The sequence below is a fragment of the Copadichromis virginalis genome, linkage group LG12 (genome assembly GCF_057382275.1).
Source record: "Copadichromis virginalis isolate Kocher_CV1m ecotype Utaka linkage group LG12, C_Virginalis_male_GT1.1, whole genome shotgun sequence".
Taxonomy (NCBI): Eukaryota; Metazoa; Chordata; class Actinopteri; order Cichliformes; family Cichlidae; genus Copadichromis; species Copadichromis virginalis.
In genome coordinates this window covers 5,067,849-5,092,868 of record NC_140629.1, presented here as the reverse complement: position 1 = coordinate 5,092,868, position 25,020 = coordinate 5,067,849, and the positions used below count along the sequence as shown (strand labels likewise).

General features: G+C 42.4%; 2 protein-coding genes across 3 annotated transcripts in view; both read left to right on the top strand.

Annotated features, from left to right (window-relative positions):
- The first annotated feature begins 797 nt into the window (after window positions 1-797).
- Window positions 798-6,907, top strand: rnf10 (ring finger protein 10). The gene is made up of 17 exons (XM_085474451.1): window positions 798-1,364; window positions 2,009-2,193; window positions 2,307-2,512; window positions 2,595-2,685; window positions 2,790-2,974; window positions 3,225-3,361; window positions 3,472-3,626; window positions 3,859-3,984; window positions 4,108-4,348; window positions 4,457-4,590; window positions 4,692-4,809; window positions 4,891-4,992; window positions 5,076-5,213; window positions 5,352-5,437; window positions 5,520-5,577; window positions 6,141-6,305; window positions 6,424-6,907. Exons 1-17 carry the CDS (start codon window positions 1,202-1,204, stop codon window positions 6,495-6,497), a joined length of 2,364 nt encoding a protein of 787 aa, XP_085330577.1. The 5' UTR covers window positions 798-1,201; the 3' UTR covers window positions 6,498-6,907.
- A 1,424-nt stretch (window positions 6,908-8,331) lies between these two features.
- Window positions 8,332-25,020, top strand: part of LOC146696343 (uncharacterized) — a 29,422-nt gene continuing 12,733 nt past the window's right edge. Inside the window, exons 1-6 of one of the 2 annotated variants that reach the window (XM_085474449.1) lie at window positions 8,332-8,608; window positions 10,400-10,493; window positions 12,434-13,768; window positions 13,863-13,947; window positions 14,854-18,054; window positions 19,304-19,429. In XM_085474449.1, the coding sequence (XP_085330575.1) occupies window positions 12,435-13,768; window positions 13,863-13,947; window positions 14,854-18,054; window positions 19,304-19,429 (4,746 nt within the window). In that variant the 5' untranslated portion in view covers window positions 8,332-8,608; window positions 10,400-10,493; window position 12,434. Of the gene's footprint in view, window positions 8,609-8,723; window positions 8,926-10,399; window positions 10,494-12,433; window positions 13,769-13,862; window positions 13,948-14,853; window positions 18,055-19,303; window positions 19,430-25,020 lie in introns of those variants that run through there. The other variant, XM_085474450.1, reaches the window with a different exon arrangement.

Sequence of the window (25,020 nt, the reverse complement as noted above, 5' to 3'; positions counted from 1 at the left end):
TATATATTCAAATAATAAAAAAAAAAAAGTTCATTTACCTGTTACTACCACACACCGAATCCAGTCACTGGTACTTCCTGGCTTGTGTAGCCACTAGGTAACAAAAGCTCAACACTGCGCCTAGCATCCTGGAGCACTTCTGTTGTGTTTTGTACGTGCTTCGGGGTTTGTACGTGCTTCGGAGTTTTTACGTGCTTTGTCTCTAGGGGCCACCGTAAATATAATTTTATTTATTCACTCCACATAAAATGTAATAAATAAATAAATCATATAATACAAAACCAAACTATTCACATTTTAAACTTTTAACTATTTAAAATTTCAGCTTTTTCCTTTTAAACAAATTTAAAGTGAAACAACACAAAACACTGCAAACCACAACACAATTAAATATAAATTAAAATATGAAAACAAAAAGAAGATGCACATTCTCTGTCATATGGGCCTACATGAATAAACTATCTGAATCCTTTATCATCTGCAAATGAAAATAGTTGTGGATGATTATTATACCTTTCTAATGTGACGTTGTTGTCCCTGGCTCTCTTTTTCTCTGGCTCTGTTCCTGTGCTACTGCGAGTGCAACTACCGCCTCTCCCCACTCTTCCCAGCGCAAAGCACAAGCCTCGCGTGCGGAGTGAAGCGGAAAAAAGGGCAAGAGAGAGGGTGAGAGAAAGAAAAAAATAACCCATGGCTCCCAATAAGGAGTCGGGTCTTGTCGTTCACTTCAAAGAGGCGGCTCTAAGAGCCGTTTCGTTCGCGACCGACACATCACTACTAAACAAATCGGCAGGCAGTACAAGAAACATCCGGGTCTCTCAGGTTCCTGTCTGGCGACCCGTCGCCATTAGTGCAAGCTCGTTTTGAAGGATATTTTTTTTTGGCTAAAATCTCGGAATTTTTAGGTTTTCCAGCTTTTGGAAAACATTTATCGCCTTGTTAAGGGCATATTGTTTCCCTTAGCGAGAAAAAATCCTAAATTCGGGGGGTCTTGGCCCCGCGTGACGATTTTTCGTCCTCACTTCCAACTGCTCCGATAACTTGAGACGCCGAAACCGTGTCTCTTATTTTTTCTCGGGTTTGTTTTATGGTCAAGATGTCGCCGTGATGGGGTCTCCGCGTTTGACAGAAATGAATCAGGGCCTTCGTCGCCTGACCCGCACTCACTGCAGCCCGCTTTCCTTCTCCGTTTTTCCGTTTTATGCTAGAGAGCTCGGCGGCTCTCTGCCCGGAGCTCGGCCTCAACACCGTTCACTGCACGGAGACAAACATGGAGAAAAACCCCAACAGCAGCAGCAGCACCAAGGTTCCGCCCCGTTCCAGCTCCACAGGCCCGGCACCGAGCGAATCTAAACCCAAAACAGGTGAACACATATCAGGAAACGGCATAAATATCACATGAGGTTGCCAAACACATTGTGTGCTCTTGTAGCTAAACACCCATTGCCCTGTGGCCTGTTGGGGCCTAGCCGTACTGCAGAGGTTGTTTACCTTGTATGGCTAAGGACCTGACGTAGCTGTCAAAACATTTGACCCACCAGCTGTCACAAAAGTACCCGATATTTCCATCCAGCATTGTTTTACTTATTTTTTTTATGACATGATGACACATTTCCGCTACCAATCAAAAGCTACTAATGTACGTAAATAAATATTTAGTTGTATAGTTTTCACAAAACTATTGTGTTTTCAGATGCATGAAAACTGGTATTTTGTTTGCTAAATCCTGAAAAAAATGCACTGAAAATCCAAAACACACGAATTAAGATGTGCCCTAAACAAACACCATTGAACTCTGTAAGAAACTGTATTTGCACTTTCTTTATATGGGGTGGAAATGTGCAAAAGGCTTAGTTTTTACCTACAGACTCAATTACAGGAGACTTAATCTACTGTTTTTAGACATCGGGTCTTTCACATTACAAATCAGCTTGAATTGTGATGTTTATAAATGTTTCCCCCCTAAGGCTTTTTAAAAAAAAAAAAAAAATTTTTATTTGGATTTCAGAAGGTAAAAATAATGGAGGCTCCAAGCGTTACAGCCGCAAGCGTGAGCCCTCCTTTCCTAAAGCCGACAGTTTCCCCGGCCCTCGCCGCACCAATTCACAGAAAAGCAAGAATTTTGACAAGAGACCCCCTCAGAGAGGTGGAGGACGACAGTATGGAGTTACAGGTGGAGGACGACGTGAGGAGGTGCGTGTTTCCAAAGGCTGATGTTGTACTGACCTCATTTAGTGGTGAGAAAACTTCAGCAGTTCCTTGTTGACATTCATTTGGTCAATTGCGATCAATCCTCGTGTCACCAGGTAGCAGAGACGCGCCGGGCCGAGTTCAGCCCGGCTCAGTTGGCAGGACCGAAAAAAATAAGCCTGAACCACCTGCTGAACTTCACTTTTGAACCCCGTGGAGGTAACGGTGGCGTCGGAGACGGAGGCCACTCCTGTTGGGGCCGTCGAAACAAATGGGGCCACAAGCACAAGCCCTTCAACAAGGAGCTTTTTCTGCAGGCCAAGTAAGCGGCCTCCCAAACGAAAATGATTCTGAATGCAGAGACTCGATGTTTGGGATTCATCTCACCTTTGTGTGTGTTGCAGTTGTCAGTTTGTGGTGACTGATGACCAGGATTACAAGGCTCACTTCACTGATCCAGACACCCTGGTCAACTGGGACTGTGTGCAACAAGTGGTGAGTTATCCTCCGCGTTTTGACGGGGAAGTGTTTACTTAACTACCAATATTTAATCAAATGAAAGCACGTGTCTTGACAAGCCATTTCTGCTCATTCTGCAGCGCATCTATAGCCACGAGGTGCCATCGTGCCCCATCTGCCTGTACCCTCCTGTGGCAGCCCGCATCACCCGGTGTGGACACATCTTCTGCTGGCCGTGCATGCTGCACTACCTGTCTCTTAGTGACAAGAGCTGGTCCAAGTGCCCCATCTGCTATGAGGCAGTGCACACAGCTGACCTGAAGAGGTAAAACAGAAGGAAGCAAAACATTGCTATCTGTCTAAAGGAGAAGAGGAGTTACTCCCCCCCCCCCATGGCTCATTTAGACATCATAATTCTTAGTATATACAAATGAGTTCTTTGCTGCTTGCTTACCTGTGAGCCCTGTGCCCTCACAAGTTCTCCTGCTACATGGAGATATTAAAACAGGTTCATTTAGTTTGCGCAGGGTTTTTCGGTTTGTTTGGTTTTTAACCACTTGCTTGTGTTGTTGCAGTGTGGTTGCTATGGAGACCAGACAGTATGTGGCTGGTGACAAGATCACCATGCGCTTGATGCGAAGAGAGAAGGGGGCTCTGGTGGCCCTGCCTAGCTCTCAGTGGGTGAAGGTGGAGGAGCCTGTTCGTTTTGGAGGCAAGTCTGTGCCAGTTTTATGGACAAGATCATTTTTCACTTTTAAATTCATATAAGACTTCATATAAGTTTAAAGGTATTTTTAAACTCTGTTCACATTTATTTCATAGATGCATGTTTGAGTCCATATTCCAAGCTGCTGCTGACCTCCCCGGCACAGGTCCTGAACCTGGTGGCAGAGGAGAAGGGAATTCTTCAGGCTCAGCTTAGCCAGGAAGAGGACGCTCAAGGGTGCTTCATCCAGAGCGCCCTTTGTCTTTTACAGGTAAAGCTACGTGCACATCTTTGGCAACTAAGACATAACAACATAGACATAAATAATGCAATAGACAAAATAAAGTGAAATAAGCGCATTTAATTTGTATGAATAAAAGTTTTTTTGCTATGCCGCTAAATCCATTTTCTCTTGGGTGTTTTGTTTGTTTGTTTGTTTTGTCTAAGGAAGCCAAATAAGCAGTTAACTGATGATGTCTTTATCTGTATGTGTTTGTGATTAGGAGAAAGAGGAGAAGCTTCTGGAGCAGCAGAAGGAGAATGCAGACAGCCTCGACTTGTCCTCTCTGACTATGAAAGAACCTTCTTCTCCTGTGGAAGAAGGGGTGACTAACATCAGCAGTGCCAAGGTGAGTCTAAACCTTCTTTACCCTTTTTCACATTGTTGTATCTCTGGTGATGGGATCAAATGTATCCTATTTGCGTGGTCCTGGTTATGGTTTTTTATTGCCTCTGTCTTGTTTCATCTTTAGCCCGTGCTGCAGTACGCCTCAGCATTTGATGACGAGGTGGCAGAGTTTCCGGAAGATGCTGATGTAGAGCTGCCAGGCTTTCCCGAAGCGATTCTAGAGAGTGTGCTGGAGGAGCCTCCTGCAGCTACAGGGGATTCCACCTCAGAGCTCCAGCTTGAAGAGGAGAGCCCGGCCATCCAGGCAGAGTCAGGCCGGCCCTCAGCCAGTGTGGTGCCTGGACCTTATTACTATTTCTACCAAGGTTGGTGATCCTCTGCTCCACCCATCTACCCAGGATAAAATTCCTGCCGTAATATGTAAAATTTCCTCATCCGTATTTTTTTCCTGCTTTCCATTTTTCTCCGTCAAGCTGACGACTGCCAGCAGATGTTCCTGCATCCCGTGAACGTGCGCTGCCTGCTACGTGAATACGGCAGCTTGGAGGCCAGTCCTGAATCCATCACCGCCACAGTGGTGGAGATAGTGGGGCAGACAGTCACAGAGGTCAGCAAACAAAGAAACAAAAGACTGACGTTCTGTTGTTTAATGTAGTTTTAATTTAAGTCAACACATTTAGTTTATTTATCCCCCTTTCCTTCTTGCAGGAGATCCGCCGCCGGCATCGCTATCTGGCTCATCTGCCACTCACGTGCGAGTTCAGCATCTGTGAGCTAGCACTGCAACCACCAGTCCTGTCCCAGGAAACTCTGGACATGTTTGCAGGTTAGAACACTTAAAACTTGTTTTAAGGGTTTTACTGTAAAGGTTTCTCAGATGAAATAAATCGTCCTTTAAACCTTTTAGATGACTTGGAGAAAAGAAAACGCCTGAGGCAGAAGAAGGCGAGAGATGAGAAACGCAGAGAGAAGCGAATTGAGATTGAGGAGAACAAGAAGCAGGGTAAATGTAAGTATACCTGAAAATTACACCTTTTATATACCTCATATTTTGAAATTGAGGTCCATAGTACTTGCATTTTCATTCCCCAGATCCTGAGGTGCATATTGGACTGGAGAACCTTCAGCATTTCCCAGCATTCGGCTCTCCACCTCACAACAGCAGCCCCCCGATCCAGCCTGACTTCACCTTTGCGCCTCCTTCGCCCCTCAGCAGCAGCCCTTCCTCTGGTAAGATCACCCCTTCCATCTGCCATTTTTTGATAAGAGTTTCCTCCTGTCAGCTGCCTGTGTGGCTTTTGGTGATAAACGCCATGACACACATAAATTTTTTTTCTTTTTTTTTTTTTTAAACGTCTGTCAATTCAGATGGAATGAAATTCCCAAGTCTGAATACGCCGTCACCTGTCGTGGGTAGTGTGGAGGATGAGTCCCACTGCATGTCCTTTGCACAGGTGTGTGTGGGAACAGTATTCTTTGTGACTTAAGTGGTTGGCATAGCTCAGCAGTGCTTTAATAAGACTGTTTCCTGTGTAGATGCTAAGAGATGGGAAAGCAAGAGCTGATGCTGGGCCCAGGATCACTCCAAAGAAAGGTAATGCAGGAGTGTAGATGTTATGGTGCCTTGTTTGTTACAGTTAAGCTGTAAATGTGAATAATGTGAAATCTCACAGTTAAAATGCCAACTCCTGTTAAAATGAAATTGATTAGAGGTGCCTGGTTGGCTCGTGATAGTAGCTACAGCAGTAAGCTTGTATTTATGGGGTGCAGTTTTAGTCTGCTTTATAAACTGATAATACTTGAGCAAAGAGCCAGATAATGTACCCATGTTGTCATCAAAGGGTTTGTCTGCCTACATCCGCTTACAAGGTGGAATAATAGAGTCACACAGTTTTTGCTACTTTTATTTAAACCCAACTTGTCATAGGAGTAAAATCTGATATATTGAACCTTGGCTCAGAATAAAACCCCAGCCTCATCATTTCTGTTTGTGCTTCCTGTCTATGTGGTTATATCAGTTGTTACAAATTGCACGTACCGAGTGGGTGAAAATAAGCAAAGCTTTTTGTGTTATTGTGCCTTTCTGGTAAAACCAGTTTTTGGAACTGCAACACCCAGAGGTTTCCTGAACTCAATGTTGTCCCTTGTACCATGCAGATAAGCTGCTCGCTCCCCCAGCAGCAGACAGCGATGGCGAGAGCGACGGCTCAGACCGTGTCCCAGTGCCCAACTTTCAGAACTCCTTCAGTCAGGCTTTAGGGAAGGCACTTATGCAGTTGGACAGTGGTCCAGTTTCTTCTCAACAACCTGTGGTTGAACCAGGTCAGGAACCTCTGATCCCTCACATCTACTTAGCCGAAGCCTGATATTTCTGACTAGACTCATTGTTTGTTCAGAGACGATCACACGCTCACTCCCGTCTGGGATTTTTCTCTTTCAGATGAAAAAGGAGGAAAAAAGAAGAAGAAAAAGCAGAAGCTTCTATTCAGCACATCCATGGTTCACACAAAGTAGACAACACTGAAGTTCATTTAATCATATTGTTTCTCCCCCACTGCTTGTGTTTTCAGTTTCACGCAGATCTTTCTGGAACTATAAGCTATGGAAAAGGATTTGAGTTCATGCTGCTTCAAACATTGTTCCACTGGCTTCATCACCTGTTCGAGCTGTTTGTCTTTCCATCGGTTTAACTTGCATTTCTGTTGTACAACAAGGCCAAAGCTTTGCACCATCATGCTCGTGTCACAATGAAAGCCTTATGAGTCAATTTAAGTTAACATTCTAAGTATTACACATGCTTCAGGCTTATGTAAGTTCCATGTACTTGAGTGCATCATGGGGTCTATTGTAGGAAACTGCCCCATAGTGTTGCGTCTTTGTCCTTGTTCATGGCATTAACATGTGTTTTTGGTGATCCAATCACAAGTTGGCTGCCTGAGTATGTGTGTTCACACATGCGGTGCTAAGAGTGCAACGTGTACCCAAGATGTATGCATGTGCAAGCCATTAGACCCATTACTAATATAGACAGGGTAATTTGAGGGTGCTTCATACTAGAATAGCAGTCAGCCAGCTGCAGGTACGTTACACCTTTAAAACTTTCCAGGATACTCAGCACCTACACATTATCAGTCTGGAACTTAAATACAGAAGGCAGCAAGTGAGTAAATCTTTCAGTGTTTATCACAGGTCAGTCTTGGGATAGCTCTTCATATGTATAGATTTGTTGGATTGCCAGAGTCAAAGCTCTAGTATTTGGTAATGCCAACATTATGCCTACACATTAAGTTCTAATGTCAGGAAGTGAAAACACAGTATTGTGTAAAAGATATTAGTTCTGTAGGTTCAACAGGACTCTTGATATATTCTGCCTGGATAAACATGAATAGCACTTTTCTTGTCATTCAGTTTCTTCTTAATTTCATCTTCTGTTGTAGGATGTTTACTCACTTTTAACATTATTTCCCCAACTTTTATTTCAGTGTTGGAAATGTGTGAAGTTAGAGAATTATTGGCTTAATGAGTGCTGGTGAAATGAGAACAAGTGGATTTGATTTTTTTTTCTTTTTTTTTTTTTTTTTCCCGAGGGTTCTTTAATTCACCTTTAATTTTGTCCAAGTTTATAGACTGGTAAGCATAACTAGTCTGTTGCAAATAATAATAAAAAGATGCACAATCAAAGAACTGGTTGTTTGCGACACTTCTTTACCCCCCTGTCTGAAGTGAAACTCTGAAGGTGACTATCAAATTAGGTCAGTTCACACGATCTTATTAACGCAGCACCTTTTTTCTCCACAAGAGGGCAGTCTTAGTCCACCTGATCTGTGTAATAAAATTTAAGTTTTTGTATACTGACTGCAGTCAAAGCTTGGTTAAGAATAGTCTGAGATCAAATAAATGCATAATGCATCTGAAGTTCATGAATTATGCAGATTTCTTTATTCAAATAGGTGTCGCCATTCAAACAGAAAATAACCAGTCAGCTTTTTAAAACAAACAAACTGATGGTTTGTGCTTTTAAACATGGGAACGGGTAATTAATGCCATAAAGTTGGGATGGAATAATATTTTCCCGAGCACATCCTATACTCAGGTTCGTATCCAGTTAAGTTATCCACATTCATCCCGGAAGTTTAAGTAATGCATATATATGTATGTGTGTGTGTGTGTGTGTGTGTGTATATATATATATATATATATATGTATGTATGCGTTACTCCTGATGAGTTGTGCTATATAGCAAAAATGATTCCTTAGTGTTTGTATACTGTATGCACAAACTGTCATTGTCTCTTACTGGAACGACACAAGTTTATGTAGCAAAATCCTATTTTATGTTTTAGTTGCACTTTATTTTGAAAGCAATAGCCGGAAGTGCTATGTGGAGCTGGATTGTGCGGAAAGTACTCAGGCGGCTAGTTGCCTGTGTAGTCTATCCCTGTCAACAATACTGCAACCTGAGACGGGATAGCCAGCCAGCCAGTTGGCTAGCTAAGTAAACCAGCTAAGTTAGCTGCTCTGCTAACCAACTGTCACGACTCGTAATTTTTCCCTTAAGTTGGCGGGATACACTGTGTTAGAAGTTGTTTCGACAAGCGTGGAGGGAAAGCTGACTTTATGGTTTGGTAAGTTGTCTGCAGTTGGGATCAAACAGGCAGCGAAAGACAGGTTCAGACAGTGTTTCCATTTTGTGAGTCCAGCTTCTTGAGTTGTTAGCTTACGGTTGCTAGCCAGCGAGCTGCTTAAGCGTTTGTCTTCCCTCTTGTTTGAAGTCTGTGGGAATTCCCAAACAGCTGAATGCAACACGCTCGTTCAACACGTCTGCACACTTCTGTTTTTTTTCCGTTCTCCTTCTGTACGTTAAATGTGCCTCCCTGCTGTTGGGAGCAAGCCAACTCTTATCTGTCGGTAAACTGGACCGGGCACTGTCGAGGTAATTTAGGTGAGCAGACACGACATGAGGAAGCATTAACACTTGTTGCTGAGATGGAAAACTACAAAACTTAGAAAGCTCATTTATTAGCATTGTTGTTTAGATTTAGTTGTATCATTGTGTGTGTGTGTGTAAGTGGTTGGGATGCTTGGTTTTCTGTAGCATCCAGTAGGTCCACATTAAATCTGGGTTATGGTTTACTGTGATATAAAACTGTGGTTACCTGCTTCACTGTTGTAAGTTACTTTTAAATGTCAAGATCACCTAAAAACCTGAGCCTACTACATTATGTCCATAATAATACAGCAAAATATTACAGCCAGGCTAAACTCAGTCTAAAGTTTTCTTAGAGAACAGTATCGCATATTTCACTGTTAAAGTCCAGTGAAAGCCTGTGGATTGTGATGTATATTTTATGTGACTTTACCATAGGTGAGAACTAAATTGCGGTAATGCTCATCTTCTTTTAGTTGTTCTGTTGTCTGCATAAGGAAATTTCCTCTGCATAACTGGCTTAGCCGGGTTATTGACTCATTGTCTTTAAAAAGTTAAAGACAGTAAGTGAGTCAGGGCTAAAACAAAACAAAATGCCTCCATGCCCTGTGCCCTACTGTCCTGCACGTATACTCTGAAATATGTCTCTAACATTCGCAGGATCTCTTCAAAGTTGACTATTTAACATCTTCGGCTTGAAGAAATGCTCTTTTCAATTGTTATGTGAGGCTTGCAGTAATGAGTCGGCGTAGGATACTCAGTGGTGTGTCTAAGCCTATATAAGGCAGACGGCTCCTTAATCTCCGCTGTGCTGCTCGTCCCACCATCACAGTGGATGTTTGGCATTCCATCTCAGCGAAGGTGTTTCCTGCCACTATCTAAAGTTCACGTTTTCAGCATTTTCAACAGTCTCTGTTAGTCAAGCGCAAGCCTTCGTGGCTCTGCTTCCTTGTCTGTCCAGTTTTTATGTTTGTATATATTTTTTTCTTTTTCTTTTATGAATCATGGACTTGCCCACTGAGTATTTGGAGCTTATCAGCTAAGAAGCACAACGACAGGGGCGATCATGTAAAGACGTGACTGGCACAGAAAAGGACACCAAACAGCAATGTTTATACTTCCAACATTTGCTGATTGAAGGCATTTAGATGCAGTAGTGTGAGGACTGCATTGGCGATGGCGTGCTTGTACTGATCGAGGACATAATGCAAATGTAAGAACAGGAAATAACAAGCATATACGAGAGCAGAGTCGATGACCTTTGTTGTGCACTAAATATATATGGGTGTGCCTGTGTTTACTGAAGTCTGTGTCAGTGAAAACATATCATCTATTTGCTGCTTTTTGAAGGCGTGAGAACACCACAGCAACGCATTTGGACCGCCCTGTTGTATCCCTGCTGTGATTTCTCTACCGTAGCCTTCAGCACGACAGTCTTAACTAGTGAACAGCCTGTCTGCTTTGATGACGCAAAGTGTGTATCTCTTAGGCTCCTTCGACTCCTTCCTCCCGTGTGATATGACATCACGACTCGGTTACAAGAGAAGCTCGAGCTCTACAGCAGACGGTTGACATCTGGTCAGGTAGGATATTATATTCAGGATTTTGATCAAGCGTGCCATTATTTATATAAAAAGAAAATTCAGTTTCTGCATAGCAGAGTAACTCAGCACAACACGTGGAAAGCATTATCAGATGTGGAGAAGGAGTTTCTTAAAGGGCCTTTGTGCTCTTTTCTATCTTCATTATTGCTTTATAACAACAGATAAAGCTGTTTACCAGCATATTGTGTCAGAGATTAGTAAGTCGATCTTTAGTCATCTCATATTTATCACTAAACCTCCTTTTGACTGAATAAGCATTTCAAAATAGACATGCAGAAGTTCATTAGGGGTGGAGCTGAATGTTTGATGGATGGTGGTCTGGTGTGAGTTTGCACTGGAATCTCCCATTTACTGCCTAAGAATGATGTGCGTGTGTTAAAACCTGAAGCAAAAAACAATGACATTGTACAGTTGTCCGGTTCCTCCTTGTGTCAGTTGCCACATGAAAAGTATGCAGTCCTGATCACCACTACACCAGTATCTCAACTTAGTCACACACATTTTACAAGCTAGTTTGATTGCACTGATAACGACAGCCAAGGAGATAACGTTAATGTCAGTTGTTAGAGTCGACCAACAGGTCAAACAAAGGCAACAATTGTGCAGGTTACAGGTTTTAAGTACAAGTAACATTAAAACATTTAAATCAAAACATTAAGTAGATAAACTAATGTTTAACGTGTCTTAAAATACAATAAAATACATTTAAATAGCCATTGGAAATATGTTGTAACTTTTCTCTGACACGGCTGCTGCTTTTTTCACATCAGGCATTTTCATATGTCACTGCAGAAAAAGCACAGGCACAGTGATACTGCTTTTGGGCTCATGGAAGCGTGAATGTTCAATGCATCATAATCAAAGTTGATGTTATTAGTCCCACCTGTGCTGCTGTGTGCTAAGCCATTATTAAATGACCTGTGTCGTGTAAATGTACAAGACAAACACTCACCTTTTATTGGTGTCCGCTCTTTTTTAGCACTAAATATGTCCTGCTTTAACCTAACAATCAATAACCTTTGGCAAAATAATATACATTACTGTGCAAAAGTCTTGAGCCACTCATCAGTTCTTTAGATTTTGCTTGCAATGAGTTAGACTTTATTTTTTTATTTTTTTTAAAGCAGTAGTTTTTGTTGAAGGTATTTCAAAGTTCTTCTTTGGACTTTGGCTGCTTTTTCACTAATTTTCAGTCTAGTGCTTTGTATTTTCCAAAGAATGATTTCCTCAATTTTTTTTTTTTTTTTTTTTGCATCAGCACTGACCTATGAATCATTTAAGAGTAACAAAAGCTGCCTGTAACTCATATGAACCAGTTTTGTGTCTTCACATGTCAGACAACTTGACAACAAACCTGATTTTCAACATGATAGTGATCCCAAACACACCGCTTCTGCGCTTACACCTTACATGGATAGTGTTCTACTTTGGGTTTTTCTATCAGTCATGCATTGGCCTCCCCAGAGCCCAGACTTCAACATTATTGAAGCAGTGTCAAATCCTCTCGATAGAGAACAGAACAAAATGCAGCCAAAATCCAAAGACGAGCTTTGAATGTCCTTCAAGAAACCTGGAGAACTGTTTCTGAAGATTTATAAGAAATTACAAGAAAGCTTGAGAGACTTCTGCCTGTGGTTTTTTTTTTTTTTTTTTACATTTCAATAAATGACTTCAATTGTTTTCATAGAAAATTTTAAATAAAGATGGCTCAAGACTTTTGAACAATAAACTTGTGATGGAATATCAGGCACTCCCAAGTTTATAGTAACGGCTAGATTAGGGGATTGTTTAAATCCTTACATTTTTAGATTTTGTGCAGGTACTTTTTTGTTGAGGATCTCAGTAAGTAATATTATTTTTTATTTTCTCTCTGATGGGGTATTTTATCTGTATGCTTAACAAAAGGTGTTGTTCAACAGGATGGCTGCTCAGGTGGAGGTTCAGACTACGGAGGTAGGAAGGACAGTGGCAGGAGGACGACATCACCTGACTCCCCTGACAGACTCCAGCAATAAGAGCCTCATTGACATCCCGTCTGCCAATCAGCCGCAGCTCATCGCAGCTGAACCAAACAAGCCTGCCCCAAGCGCCAAGCCGCGACTTACTCCCAAACCTTTTTCTGTGGAGAAAAATCCTACAATTAAGCCCATACTTGCCCCAAAGCCTCAAACTAAACCCAGACCTGAGTCCACTCGCCTTGCTGGATACAAACCAGAGCTTCCAAGCAATCCAAAACCACAGCAGCCGGTTTCCAGCAGCAAACCCAGACCACTTTTAACCAACCCCAACCGTCCTGCCTCTACCTCCTTTCGATCACCCACTAAGTTGAACACTGGACAGACAACAAAGCTAGTAGCCCAGCCATTTAAACCAGCTCCTCCACATGACACTGGAGGCCCTAGCAGACCCACCCCTCCTCCTGTGCCAGCACAGAGGCAGAAACCCTCAACATCAAGCTTGGCCTACTCAAAGAGCTTTAAAAAACTACCAGCAGCAGAGTGGTCTGGAACCACTAAAAAAGAAGACGAAAAAGGCCACAATGCACAAGGTAAAGTTGGAACCTCCCTTACTAGAGCAAAGTCCATGGGCTTTCTTCTTGATGCAGGGGAAGAAAATGAAGGAAAAGAAAAGGCTCAGCCTGAAACATCTGTGCCTCTGCGACCACATCCTAGAGGCTCCAAGCCCAGACCTGTATCAGCCATTTTCCCCGGCAGTACAACGAAGACGGAGACCCCGGTTCCTGCTCCTCGCTCGGCTGGGAGACGACCCCTTTCAGCTGATCTCACTTCCAAATTTGGGTCTATTGGTCTTTCACTGCACCGGAAATTTCCTGAAGGAAATACAGTAGACAACACTCCAGAGGGAAAAGCACTACCACAAAGCAAAGAGGAAGATAAAACCTTTACGAGTACCACACCACAAAGTACTGATGATGTCTGTAATCCTATCCTCTCAGACCAAAGCAACAAAAACAAAGAAGAAATGGCTGCAAAAGAGACCGATGAAGACAAGCGCAGGGTTAGCGTCAAGTCGCGAATAAGTCTTTTGCTCGATTTGCCATCTTCTCCTGGGGTAGCTGCCACCGGCCATGGTTCAGATCTTCGTTCTCCATTGCAGCCAACCCCTGAAGGTGAACCAGCAGTTGGTGTTAAACAGCTCATCAAGCAGCTGACAGAGGATACAACACCGACTCAGAGCCCTGTCCTTAAACCAGCACTGAAGCCCCGTCCCTTGCCCCTTGACCTAACCAAAAGGTAAGAGCTGCTCATGCTGTCCATGTGCTTTGCTTTTTGTTCTGTGTTCCACTGTCATGCATGGCTTTTGTCTTGTGTGATGTATGTTCAATAGGTTTTCAGCCGAGAGGTCACCTGACCCTGTTTCCCTCACTGAGGCAGAGGACCGTCATTACATCAGCAAAGATCCTCAGAAGAGGGTAAGAGAGGGCGTGAGCTTTGTAGGAACTGGTTTCTGTTGGGCTCGGTCTGTGTTTAACAGGCAAATGAGGGTAACAATGAGAAACTGTCACCGTGTGGTGCTTGGAAAGTTTTTCATATGGTGTTGCTCAGCAGAGTTTGATTTTAGTGTGTTTGTTACCATTTCCTGTTTGATTGAAACCCATGCAATATAACATAAAGACGGAAAATACAAAAGAAGCACAGGAGAATGAGCAGTGTGCAAATAGAGGTGAAGCCTCTGACGCAGTTTAAACTAGAAGTGAAGTAGGGAGACACAAATTCAACTCACGCTTTAGAGCTATAGGTACTCTATAACTGTATACACGACTGGGAAATTCATCTTTATTTACCTGTTGAAAAGCACTTGCATTTCCAGTGGACCAAAGCGCCTCTGCATTCATGAGGAAATTTCTTTCAAAGAAATAGGACATTACAGTAAAATGAATTGCTGCCATAGACATGCAAAGCTGTGAAACCTAATACTGCTGATACATTAAACATCCCCAGTGACTGCCAGTTATGAAACACACAAAGAAGAGATCAAATAGGAAAGGTCAATGCTGAGAGACTTTGATTACCACCTCTGCACCACACCCAATGAGCCCTACGTAGAAGAGGATGCTGTTTGTGCCCTGCCAATTGTTCTCTCGAACTCCTCTGTGTGCTGTACTGTTGAATGTTCCATTGCCAAGTCCCATTTATTCTGGCTTATGGTTTTATAGCAGTAAATGGTACCTAAATTCATAACTTTTTAAAAAAGCTTTTAGTTCCTTCAGAAGATTCCAGCTGAAAGAAATTCTGTAATAGCTTATCAGTTCCATAACTAGGCAGTAAGTTGTGAGCATGAACTTAAGAATTCTCAGTATATCTCTTAATTTTCCCAGGCTGAAGAATCAGCTATCACTCCCAGTGACCAGAAGACATTTTTGGATTTAAAAGATTCCCAAGAGCAGCTCAAAAAGGTCTCCACGCCTGAAGGGCCTGAAGCAGGACAGACGTTTGTTGCTGTTTCCAAGGAAATTGGTGCAGGCAGTGGAGTCCAAACGGTGCGAGCATCCTTGTTTGATAATGTCGTGGAGAGGCACAGCGTGGTGTTGATGGATGATGGCTCATCTGTTGACACGGCCAAGGATTTGCTCAGCAGCACGTCTCCATTCGATAGAACAGTTACTGAATATAACGGGGCTTCAGTCACCGCTAACTACAGCCAGCCTTTATCGCCATCATGTTTTCAACCCGTATTACATGCCTTTGACACAGTGCAGGCTGTCGAAAAGAGTCGGGCAGTGAGTGTGAGCGTCCCATCAGCTCAGTGGGAGGATAAAGCCATGACCCTCCGTTCCAGACGCTCAGAAGGGAGCAGGCCTCTTCCAGAATGGACCAGTCCTGCACAAGAACAGCCACCTTTGGCACCTTTGATGCCTCAAACACAGCCACGATATCTGAGGATAGGAGCCTTACAGAAGTGGACCACTACAGGTCTCGACCAAGACGTAGATATGGAGACAGGGATGCTAAAGGAATCACAAAGGGAAGGACAAGTGGCTTTAGATAAAGACAAGGAGAGACAAAGAGTGGCAGAACAGGAAGAAGTGTCTGCAGCACCTAAACGCTTGAAGATGCTGCAGGCAGACGAAATGGCAAAACCCAAGGCAACCTACTTTGCTTTAACCGGACAAATACAGGAGCCAGTTTCTCTTGGGGGTGCAGGGACAAACACTGGGGACATGACTAGCCCCTTTGATGACTTCTTAGGGATTTCTCTCCTTAGTGGCCCTCAAGGGAAGAGTCTTCCAGTAAGGGGGAGCCCGTCTTTAAACGATGATCCTTTTGGAAAAACAACTCCATCGCAAGAGCAAGTTAAAGATTTGATGATAAGAAGCCACAAGTCACCCAGGGAGAGCAGTTTAGCCTCAGATGGACAGAGTAAAGAGGAAAGGCTAGAAGCTGAAAAGAAAAGGGAGCAAAGGAAGGAGAAAGAAAGGCACAGGACTAAGATAAAAGAAATTGAAGGTGAAAAACAGACACAGCTGGAAATGGAGAAACAAGCACATTTAGAATTTACACGAATGAAAGAGTGGGAGATGCAAAGAGAATTTGAAAGGCAAAGATGTAAGTCATTTGAAAAGGAGAAACAAGAATTTGAGGAGAAACAACGTGTCCTGGAAAGGCAGAAACAGATTGCGCTTGAGAAAGCACAAGAATTAGAGGAGAAACAGAGACTTGAAAGAGAGAAGCAAAGGAAACTTGAGAAAGAAAAAAGGCAAGAACTAGAGAGACAAAAGGAGAGACAGCGTGAAAAGGAACAGCAAAAACAAAAGGAGGAAGAGCGGCTAAAACAGTTAGAGCGACTGCAGCTCTTAGAGCTTCAAAGACAGAAGCAGAAAGAAAAGGAAATGCAGCAGCTAAAAGAAAAAAAGGAAAAAGAAGAGGCAGACAAGATGAGACAGATCGCATTAGAGCAAGAAATGTTAAGAATAAAAGAGCTTGAAAAAGAGCGGGAAAGAGAAAAGGAGATGGAGAAGGAGCGTCAGAAAGAGATACAGAGGGAGCTGGAGAAACGGCGACAACAAGATTTAGAAAGGGAGATACAGAGACAGCTAGACAATGAGCAACAGGAACTGGAGAAGGAAAGGAAGAGGAAGGAGGATGTAGAGAGACTCAAAGAGCTGGAAAGATTACAGCTCTTGGAGTTTGAAAAACAAAAACAGGCAGAGAGGGAGAGACAACAACTTCAGGAGCTCGAAAAACTGAGGCAACTAGACATTGAGCGACAGAAATTAGAAAACCAGAAGCTGAGACAACAGGAACTGGAGAAGGAAAGGAAGGAGGATGTAGAGAGACTTAAAGAGCTGGAAAGATTACAGCTCCTGGAGTTTGAAAAACAAAAACAGGCAGAGAGGGAGAGACAACAACTTCAGGAGCTTGAAAAACTGAGGCAACTAGACATTGAGCGACAGAAATTAGAAAACCAGAAGCTGAGACAACAGGAACTGGAGAAGGAAAGGAAGAGGAAGGAGGATGTAGAGAGACTTAAAGAGCTTGAGAGATTACAGCTCTTGGAATTTGAAAAGCAAAAGCAGGCAGCGAGGGAAAGACAACAATTTCAGGAGCTTGAGAAACAGAGGCAACTAGACATTGAGAGACAGGAATTAGAAACCCAGAAGCTGAGACAACAGGAACTGGAGAAGGAAAGGAAGAGGAAGGAGGATGTAGAGAGACTTAAAGAGCTTGAGAGATTACAGCTCCTGGAATTTGAAAAGCAAAAGCAGGCAGCGAGGGAAAGACAACAAATTGCGGAGTTTGAGAAACACAGACTGAGGGAAAAGATGGAAAGGGAGGAAGCAGAACGGATGCGAGTCATAGCCAAGCAACAAGAAGCAGAGAGACAGCGACTAAAAGAGAAGCAGAAAAAAGAGGAGCAAGAGAGGCTAAACTTGGAGCCATCACGTCTGAAACCCAAAATTCTTGATCTGGACTCTGTGCTCAGAAATGAACCAGTGTCTAAGTCTACTTCTCAGCGCAGCGATGCTGCAACCCGCTGGAAGGAGCCTTACAAGCCTAACATTCTTGACATAGACTCCTTTACATCTCAAGCTCAGCTCTCCTCTAATAATGACTTGTTTCCTTCATTGGGAATGCAGGGACTAAATGCTGACTTTGGGGGTAAATTACAGCCTACATCTGAAAGTGACGTTAGCTGGAAGATACCATCACAGACTTCAGTAGGTTTCTCAAACCCAGTATGGACGACGCCTCCTCAGGACCCCTGGGAGCTGCGGTCAGTTGAGATGTCTGTGGACCAGCCTAAGGCTGAATCTAGAAAACACGCCAACAAACACAGTCCAGAACAGCTCCTTCTCGATCATGGGGAACGCATCCCAACTCAACAAAGGCCTTGGTCTGCTTTCCTGGATGAGCCACCCCCTTTGGGCCCTTTTCCTGGTTCAGAGGTTAAAAGTGTGAACTCCCCAGGTGGACTCCCCACCATCACTCCTGCAGAGCAGATCTGGTTGCCCAGAGAGCTACAGCCACAGAAGATCAGGGGAGAAGCACAGGGCCAGAGGAGATCACAGGGGTCCAAGGTGAGTGACATAAATCAATTGATCAGTTCCAGAGGTGCCAATGAACTACCCGCCCCCCTTTCTACCACACTTTATTTTGTGATTATTGTAGAAATCAGGTTGTCATTTTCTTAGTTTGTCAGTGCAGATGGAGTCAGATTATCACACAGAGACATGCAGTCTTGTGAAAATACAGGTCATTTTGTGATATCTTACAGAACAATCTGTTCTTGTAGACGTACAAACCATCTAAAACATAAATATAGCTTCTCATGATGTAGGTGGTATCATATATTCTTCACCCTGTCATTTTAAAAGCTCACCAAGTTCCGAAAGCAAAAGCATACGCAAAATTCTTTTTAATATTGTTTTATTTTTAGCGTGCATTAATTTGTGTGCCATCATTCCCTGATTAAATTGGTTGGAGAAAAGAGGCTCCAGCTGAGTTGCCATATTGTAGTCGAGCTAAGTGACGTAGTGGCTAAATTAGTCTAATTCTTGCTTCTTAATAACTACAACAGGCTGTGTCACCATCAAGAAAAATGCAAATGAAATTCAAGTGAAAAAAGGAATATTGATTCAGCACTGCTGCTTCTCTTTCATGATTCCTTAGTATTATCCTCATGTCTGCAAGATATCTAAGGAGTACTTAGATTTGATATAAAGTATTTACAACTATAATGTAGTAAGATGCCTCTTGCATCCAGTTAGATTGCAGTGTATCTGTGTCTGTTCAGACTCATATAATACATGTAGTGAAGACTTTGAAGTAATTAAAGTTAAACGCATTAGGTGTTTGTGACAAAAGGTATTTGTGACTGTGGGGGCAACATTTAACCTTTCACCACTGAATTATTATCACTTGCATTTCTTGAGTCCCATATTTTAGGTGCTCCTGAGATACTGTGTTCACAAGAATGGGTTAAAGCAAAAAAGCTGATTCCTCAGGCCATGTCTAGATCATAATGATGTAGACATGGCCATGCATGCTAATTATTACATTATAAACCATAACATGTTTTGGTTTTAGAAACAAAAATCAATTTGTTGTTAGTTCCAGTTAGCCACACTCCTTACAAAAACGTGGCCAAATTACAGTCACACTTCACAAGAAAGTAACAAACTGACACCTAAGCAGTGTTTAAACGTGAGTGGACTGAAGTTCACTTTATTCTGTCCAGCTTCCAGCATGACAATGAGCAGCTTTTTACTGTTATGAGGTGATGCAGTTGGATCGCGGTGTTCACTTTGGGTCCTCTATGCTGCTCAGGAGTTGAACAGATTGCGGTCTCGGAGTGTGTCACGACGATCGGTTCCTGCAGGTAGTTCTGTGGATGGAAGCCCTTCCAGGATGAGGAGTCGCAGCGCCCACAGAGAGCAGGACCTGCAGAGCAGGGTGAGTCAGGCTGCTGCTCATTTTCTGCACCATTTTATTACAAATGACTGTTTTCACTCAGCTCTGTGGAAACAGAGAGCGTAGTATGCGGTGCCTCATGCACTGAAGACTGTATTGGAATGCAGCTTGCTCACTTGACATGAAAATGCTGCTGGCCTCACATAGTAAAGAGCTAGTGACTAATGTTGAAAGCATGGACGTCCTAGACTCACCTCTGCCCATCCCACATTACATTCTAGGGAAGTGGTGCTCAAACACCTTCTCAGGCCTGTACGTCAGGTTTGGATCAGACAAATGATTAAGTAAAGATTTTCACTGCTGATTTATCAGAAACCTGACAGCAGGGCTCAGAGAAACCTGTGAAGTGAAATGGCATGTAATGATTATGTGTTCTGCAGGTATTTGTGTAACCTTGCTACTTGATTTTGATTGGTTAGAAGTTATATTTGGTTATAAACTTGTAGTTCACCTCTGTTTTTATACCACTGTGAATGGAATAGCTTTTGCTGGGAGTGATAATGCTGTCTGTATATGTAGTTGATATTTCTTGGAAGACTTGATGGGATTTGTTCAAAAACAAAAGATTTTTTTTAGTTTCAGGGATGCACTTATTGGGATTTTTGGTGATCAAAGGTCTCTTTGACCTCATAAAACACCTTTTTGGCCATAACTCTAGAAATTTTGCCTAATTTGTATGCTAAATTTAACAAAAATGTCTAGTAAGACAAAATGTTTTGATTTCAAAAGATTGGCGGTGAAATGTGGACAGACATCAATGTAAGCTGCTGCTTGACTGGTTGGTGGAAGCAACTTCAAGGTGGTTATTCTGGTTTTATATTTTTAAACATGTAAACAAATGTGTCTGCATGTTATCGACTCTACAAATTACATGCACACTCATATTATTATTACATTTAAGGGTGGACAGTGTTTATTAACGATACAGGGTTGGGTTCAGGTTGCGCTTTGTCACTGACACTGTAATTGTAGGCTCAGGTTGAAGTACAGTCTGTTGTGCCTTAACATTACACAGGGAGATCAGATTAAGTCACCACAAAGGTCAAGGTCATTACCACCATCTAGTGGTTGTGTTTTAGTTTGCAAGAGTCAAGTGTTCTGGGTATCTGAATTACTCCTTGTTGCCATTTCCAGTGCTTGTTTGAAAAAAAAGCTTTTCAAATGACCCTATGTAAATAAAAAAGTGCACAGATTTACATTTTAGCTCAGACAACTTTACACATAGTAGAAGAACCGCTGAATTAGATTAGATTTTTAAATTGTTAAAAATAGTTCTAAAAAATCGTACAGTCTGAATGCATTTGTCTCTGTCAGTAGGCCACAGACACTACACAAACCTGCTGCTTGTGTTAATACAGATTTCTAACTAATAATGAGAATATTTGCCGTCGCTGCTCATTTTGTCAGTGAATTGGTGTAAAAATAAAGCTTTCCAAAAGTAATAAAACGGAATATTACACTGGAATAAGGCTCCAGCTAACAATGTATTCATCATTATTGGCTCTAAAACTCACTGTCATCCAGTTTAATTTCACTTTAGACAAAACGGCATCAAATCAAAAGCTCTGTCATTTTCTTCTTACTCAAAAGTAAGAAATGATAATGATAAAATTACACAATTGCTCAGTTCTGGATCATTTTTTCTGTTTGTTAATAAATTCAATATTTCTACTCAGTAGTGATATTTTATTCAAGGTAGCAAGAATTCAACATGTCAACATTCAGCATCAGAATATGAGCAGAGCATCATTAACACAAATACTAAGGCTTATATGCAGGAGCATGACTTTAAAAAAAAAAAAGTATTTAGTAATGATAAAAAAACCCATAGGCAGATTCTTAAATCTAGTTAAGATGTTTAGCATATGTAAAATATCACAGATAGTGTTTAAAGCCAAATATGTGGGCGTTGCTGGACATCTGAAATGACTACTTTCCTCAAATTGTATTCACCATAGACTCAGAGACATGAAGTAATAGTAGGGTGGTGACATCACTGGTTTAAGTGTGAGGGTCTGAGGCTGGTGAGTGCAGCAGAGCGGAGATGGGCACCGGGCAGAGAGCTGTGTTGTACATGTGGTCATGTTGTCTCACTCCTTACTGCCTCTGGGTAAGTGACAGCACCACTCATGTTGAATGTGTCTCCATCAGCCGTGCGCGTCTTCTCGTATAGGGCTGTAGGAACTCTTGGTTCATATCATATACAGTAGACTGTATGTACATTAGCCGCATCCTATTTCACCTTCTTCCTGTTGTTGCTGGTTGGGTTCCTGGCTGAGTAAAGACCGATGAGGTCAGAAGAGGGGAAGAGATGAGTCACTTCCTAGCAGATCGTTTTCAGTACTACGATGAGGAATATTTGGTCAAAAAGACATCAATAATATGTTGATTGTTAGATGTTTCATGTTTTATTGTATCACTTCCTTGTCTTTAAATCTTTCTTTTAAAACTAATAGTCTGAATAATATCAATCAAGGAAGCTTCAAATATTAAAACTGTGTGCTTTTCATTATAAATTTGCTGGTATGACCAAAATACTTAATGTAATACTTTATCTTGGAGAAATAGATAAAAACTATAAATATTATAATTTTACTTAAATATTAAGAGAATATTGACTATTAATATTTAAACAACTTAACTATTAGCATTGTGGAAAATAACAAAGTGCAAATACTTTGTTACAGTACTTAAGTAGAATTTTTTAGGACTCTATGTGTACTTGAAAAAAGTTGTCTGTTATTTTTCTGACAACGTTTTGCTTTTTAATCCGTAACTTTTGACTTTCTACTCCTTACACTTTCAAAACAGGCTCATTACTTTAGGGGAAAGTCACTGCATGTCCTCACGACATTAAAGTGATTTGAACATAAATAGAGGGAAAAATAATACATAGAAGCCTTGTAAACAATACAAGCGAGCTACTTTTTACACCGAATATATTTCAGAGCTTGTACTTTTTCACTCTTACTTAAGTAAAGTTGAATTGGTGCTTTCACCAGAGTATTTTTAACACTATTAGTAGAAGTAGCTGTACTTCTACTTAAGCCACACTTGATTAGCCACTTGTTATCAAGCAGCTAATCAAGGGTTAGCAGCTTGATTAGCCACTTGTTATCATTAGGTAGCAGGTAGTGGCTACAGCTAATGATAAAATGAAAATGGTACTCAGTATTGAGTATTTTCCTTAGGTGTACATGTAATTTTGAAGATATGGTAATTAAGGTGTGAGGACTAAATATTAATAAAGTATTAAAGGAGATAGAAGGTTAAAGGTTTTTTTTGTTGAAATACTCGTGTGTGGCAGTAAATTGGAAGGGAAAGGTATGTGAGAGTTTCTATGCTATTGAAATCTTTAGCAGAGCACTTCAAAGAATTGTTAATCAGATTACCTGTAGGGGGCACATGTGGACAGAGATCCAGATTTTAGGAACCCCTCTGCCTCAGTTTGCTCCCAGGTTAAGTCTCTGAAGTGTGTCAGAGTGGCCCACTATGTCTTTATTTAAGGTACAAGTTCACTGGCAGAAGGTGGCTGAAGTGAGCAGCATGTGTCAGGAAGTGTTATTCTTTCCTTGTCTGTTGTGGTGTTTGCATGACTCCGACTCTGGGTGAGATTTAAACAAACACTGAGTTGCCTGTTGTGATTGGTGGTTTTGGCCACGTTGCGCAGACAAACTGGTTGATGTGCATACAGTGCAATCCCACTTGCCTGGAGCCACACCTGTCTTTTGTCTCGTCTCTTTTGTGCCCGTCCAATTTATCTACTGATAGCTTTCTCTTAATGTAATACATACACTTGTCCTCATTCCTGTCTGATTGTATCACAAACCTTACTTTCTCTGCAGCTTTCTCTCTCTGCTCACACACTCAACCTCGTCTCTATTTTTTCTTTCCTTCTACATGTTGTCTGCATGCTTGCTGTCCTGGCTGTGTCACTCCACTTATGTTTCCTGCAGCTGAATCAAGCTGGAGCGACAGAGCACCGCAGAACATATATCACCCTCCCTTCTCCCCCCTCTGTTCTGAATCACGGACCTCCCATTCCCTCTCTTTGCCTCGCTCTTGCTCTCTGTCTCGCTGTCTTTGGCTCTGTCCCACACTCCCTCTCTCCACCCAGTTTCTCCTTGACGGTGAGTCCTGTAACACTCACTATAGAGAGCAGCTTGGCTGACGCATTTTCTCCTACCTGCCCATACCTGCAGAAAAAGGCGAGGGGAGGGAAGAAAAAAAAATTCCTTTCTCTGGATCTGACCTCTCTACCACAGCTCTCTCTTCAGTTTCCTCTTTGCGGCGGTGCATTGGTTGCCCTCTGGTTTTCCTCATGGAATACGAATGACTACAGCAGCTTTCTTTTTGCCACCAGCTGCCCTGCACCATTTCTGCTTGCAGCTTTTTGCCGGAAGATACAATAGTTGTGTGCAGTATGAAGATGTAGCCTTGTTGGAAGGGTGGGTGGATTTAACAACTTTTAATCAGAGCCATGTTTCGGGAGAAAAAGCTCAACACCAGCTGCGAGAGTGTGCGTCAGGTCGGCTATAATTTAGGCTCACATGAGGACAGAGAAGCTCTCACCCGGTGAATTGGCAGAGGTCTCGCAGAGCACTGAGATAAGTGAACGTTTGGCCAAACAGAGTATATTGAGGTGATTTTATCATTAGTGCTCATTGTTTTTGTACTTGATTATTTTTAGTAGTGATTTGTGTTCTTTAAGCTAGAGAACCTGTTGGAAGACAGTGTAGCAGTGTTTCAGTAAAACTTATATTAAGTGGTGACCTTTCCTAACCTTTATATGCCCACTTGGGTGTTGTGCTAGGAATATCACAGCAGACATATCTTGTAAGCATCGAAATAGACATTAGAAAGCTTCACAATCCACTTAATGCCGACAGCCTGGAGCCTTGAAACAAGAGTGCTGACATCTAAAGTGGGACTGCACTGCAGAAAGGACACTGAGTAAAGAAACTGGGTAGATTTTCTCTCCTGTAACATTCAGACATCATCTGTGCTACAGTGCTGTAAGCAGCAGCATCATTACATTAAGCCTGCTGAGCTCTGTCATTTTCTCTGTCACCTTATACACTGCTGCAGTACTGACCCTGCAACATGCGTCACTGAATACATAGGCCACCATCCCTGGACTGCCACCTCTCCAGCATAACTAGACTCTAATGATTCCCTGCTGCTGCTCCTGCTGCAACAACAAGAGTCCCAGCTTAGCTCACGGGCTCCGTTCAGACACAGCAGGTCCCCTCGTTGGTTGGTTGTGATGGAGTATCTCGGGGGCAAGCTGTCAGTAGCTCAATCTCAGGTGTCAGGATGGGTGGGAAATGTGCGTCGCTCCCTTCACGGGGCACTCAGCTTTTTGTCCACCTCGGCGGAGAGGGGAGGCAGGGGAGAGGACGATACTGGGGACTTCAAGAGAACCAACTCCCTGCGCTCCCTGGCCTCCCGCAGCAGGGAGTCCTTCCGCAGGTTTTCTCTGCGCAGCCAGCAACGCCTGTCCTTACGCAGACGCACGGCACCCAACACCCCCACTGCTGTAAGACGCCACACATACACACACACTTTAAGTA

Excerpts from the sequence above, each read along its gene's own strand:
- rnf10 (XM_085474451.1), top strand. The coding sequence starts at position 1,202 with ATGCTAGAGAGCTCGGCGGCTCTCTGCCCGGAGCTCGGCCTCAACACC. Across the intron at positions 2,975-3,224 it reads CACACAGCTGACCTGAAGAG|TGTGGTTGCTATGGAGACCA; the intron begins GTAAAACAGAAG and ends GTGTTGTTGCAG. Across the intron at positions 4,810-4,890 it reads AACTCTGGACATGTTTGCAG|ATGACTTGGAGAAAAGAAAA; the intron begins GTTAGAACACTT and ends TAAACCTTTTAG.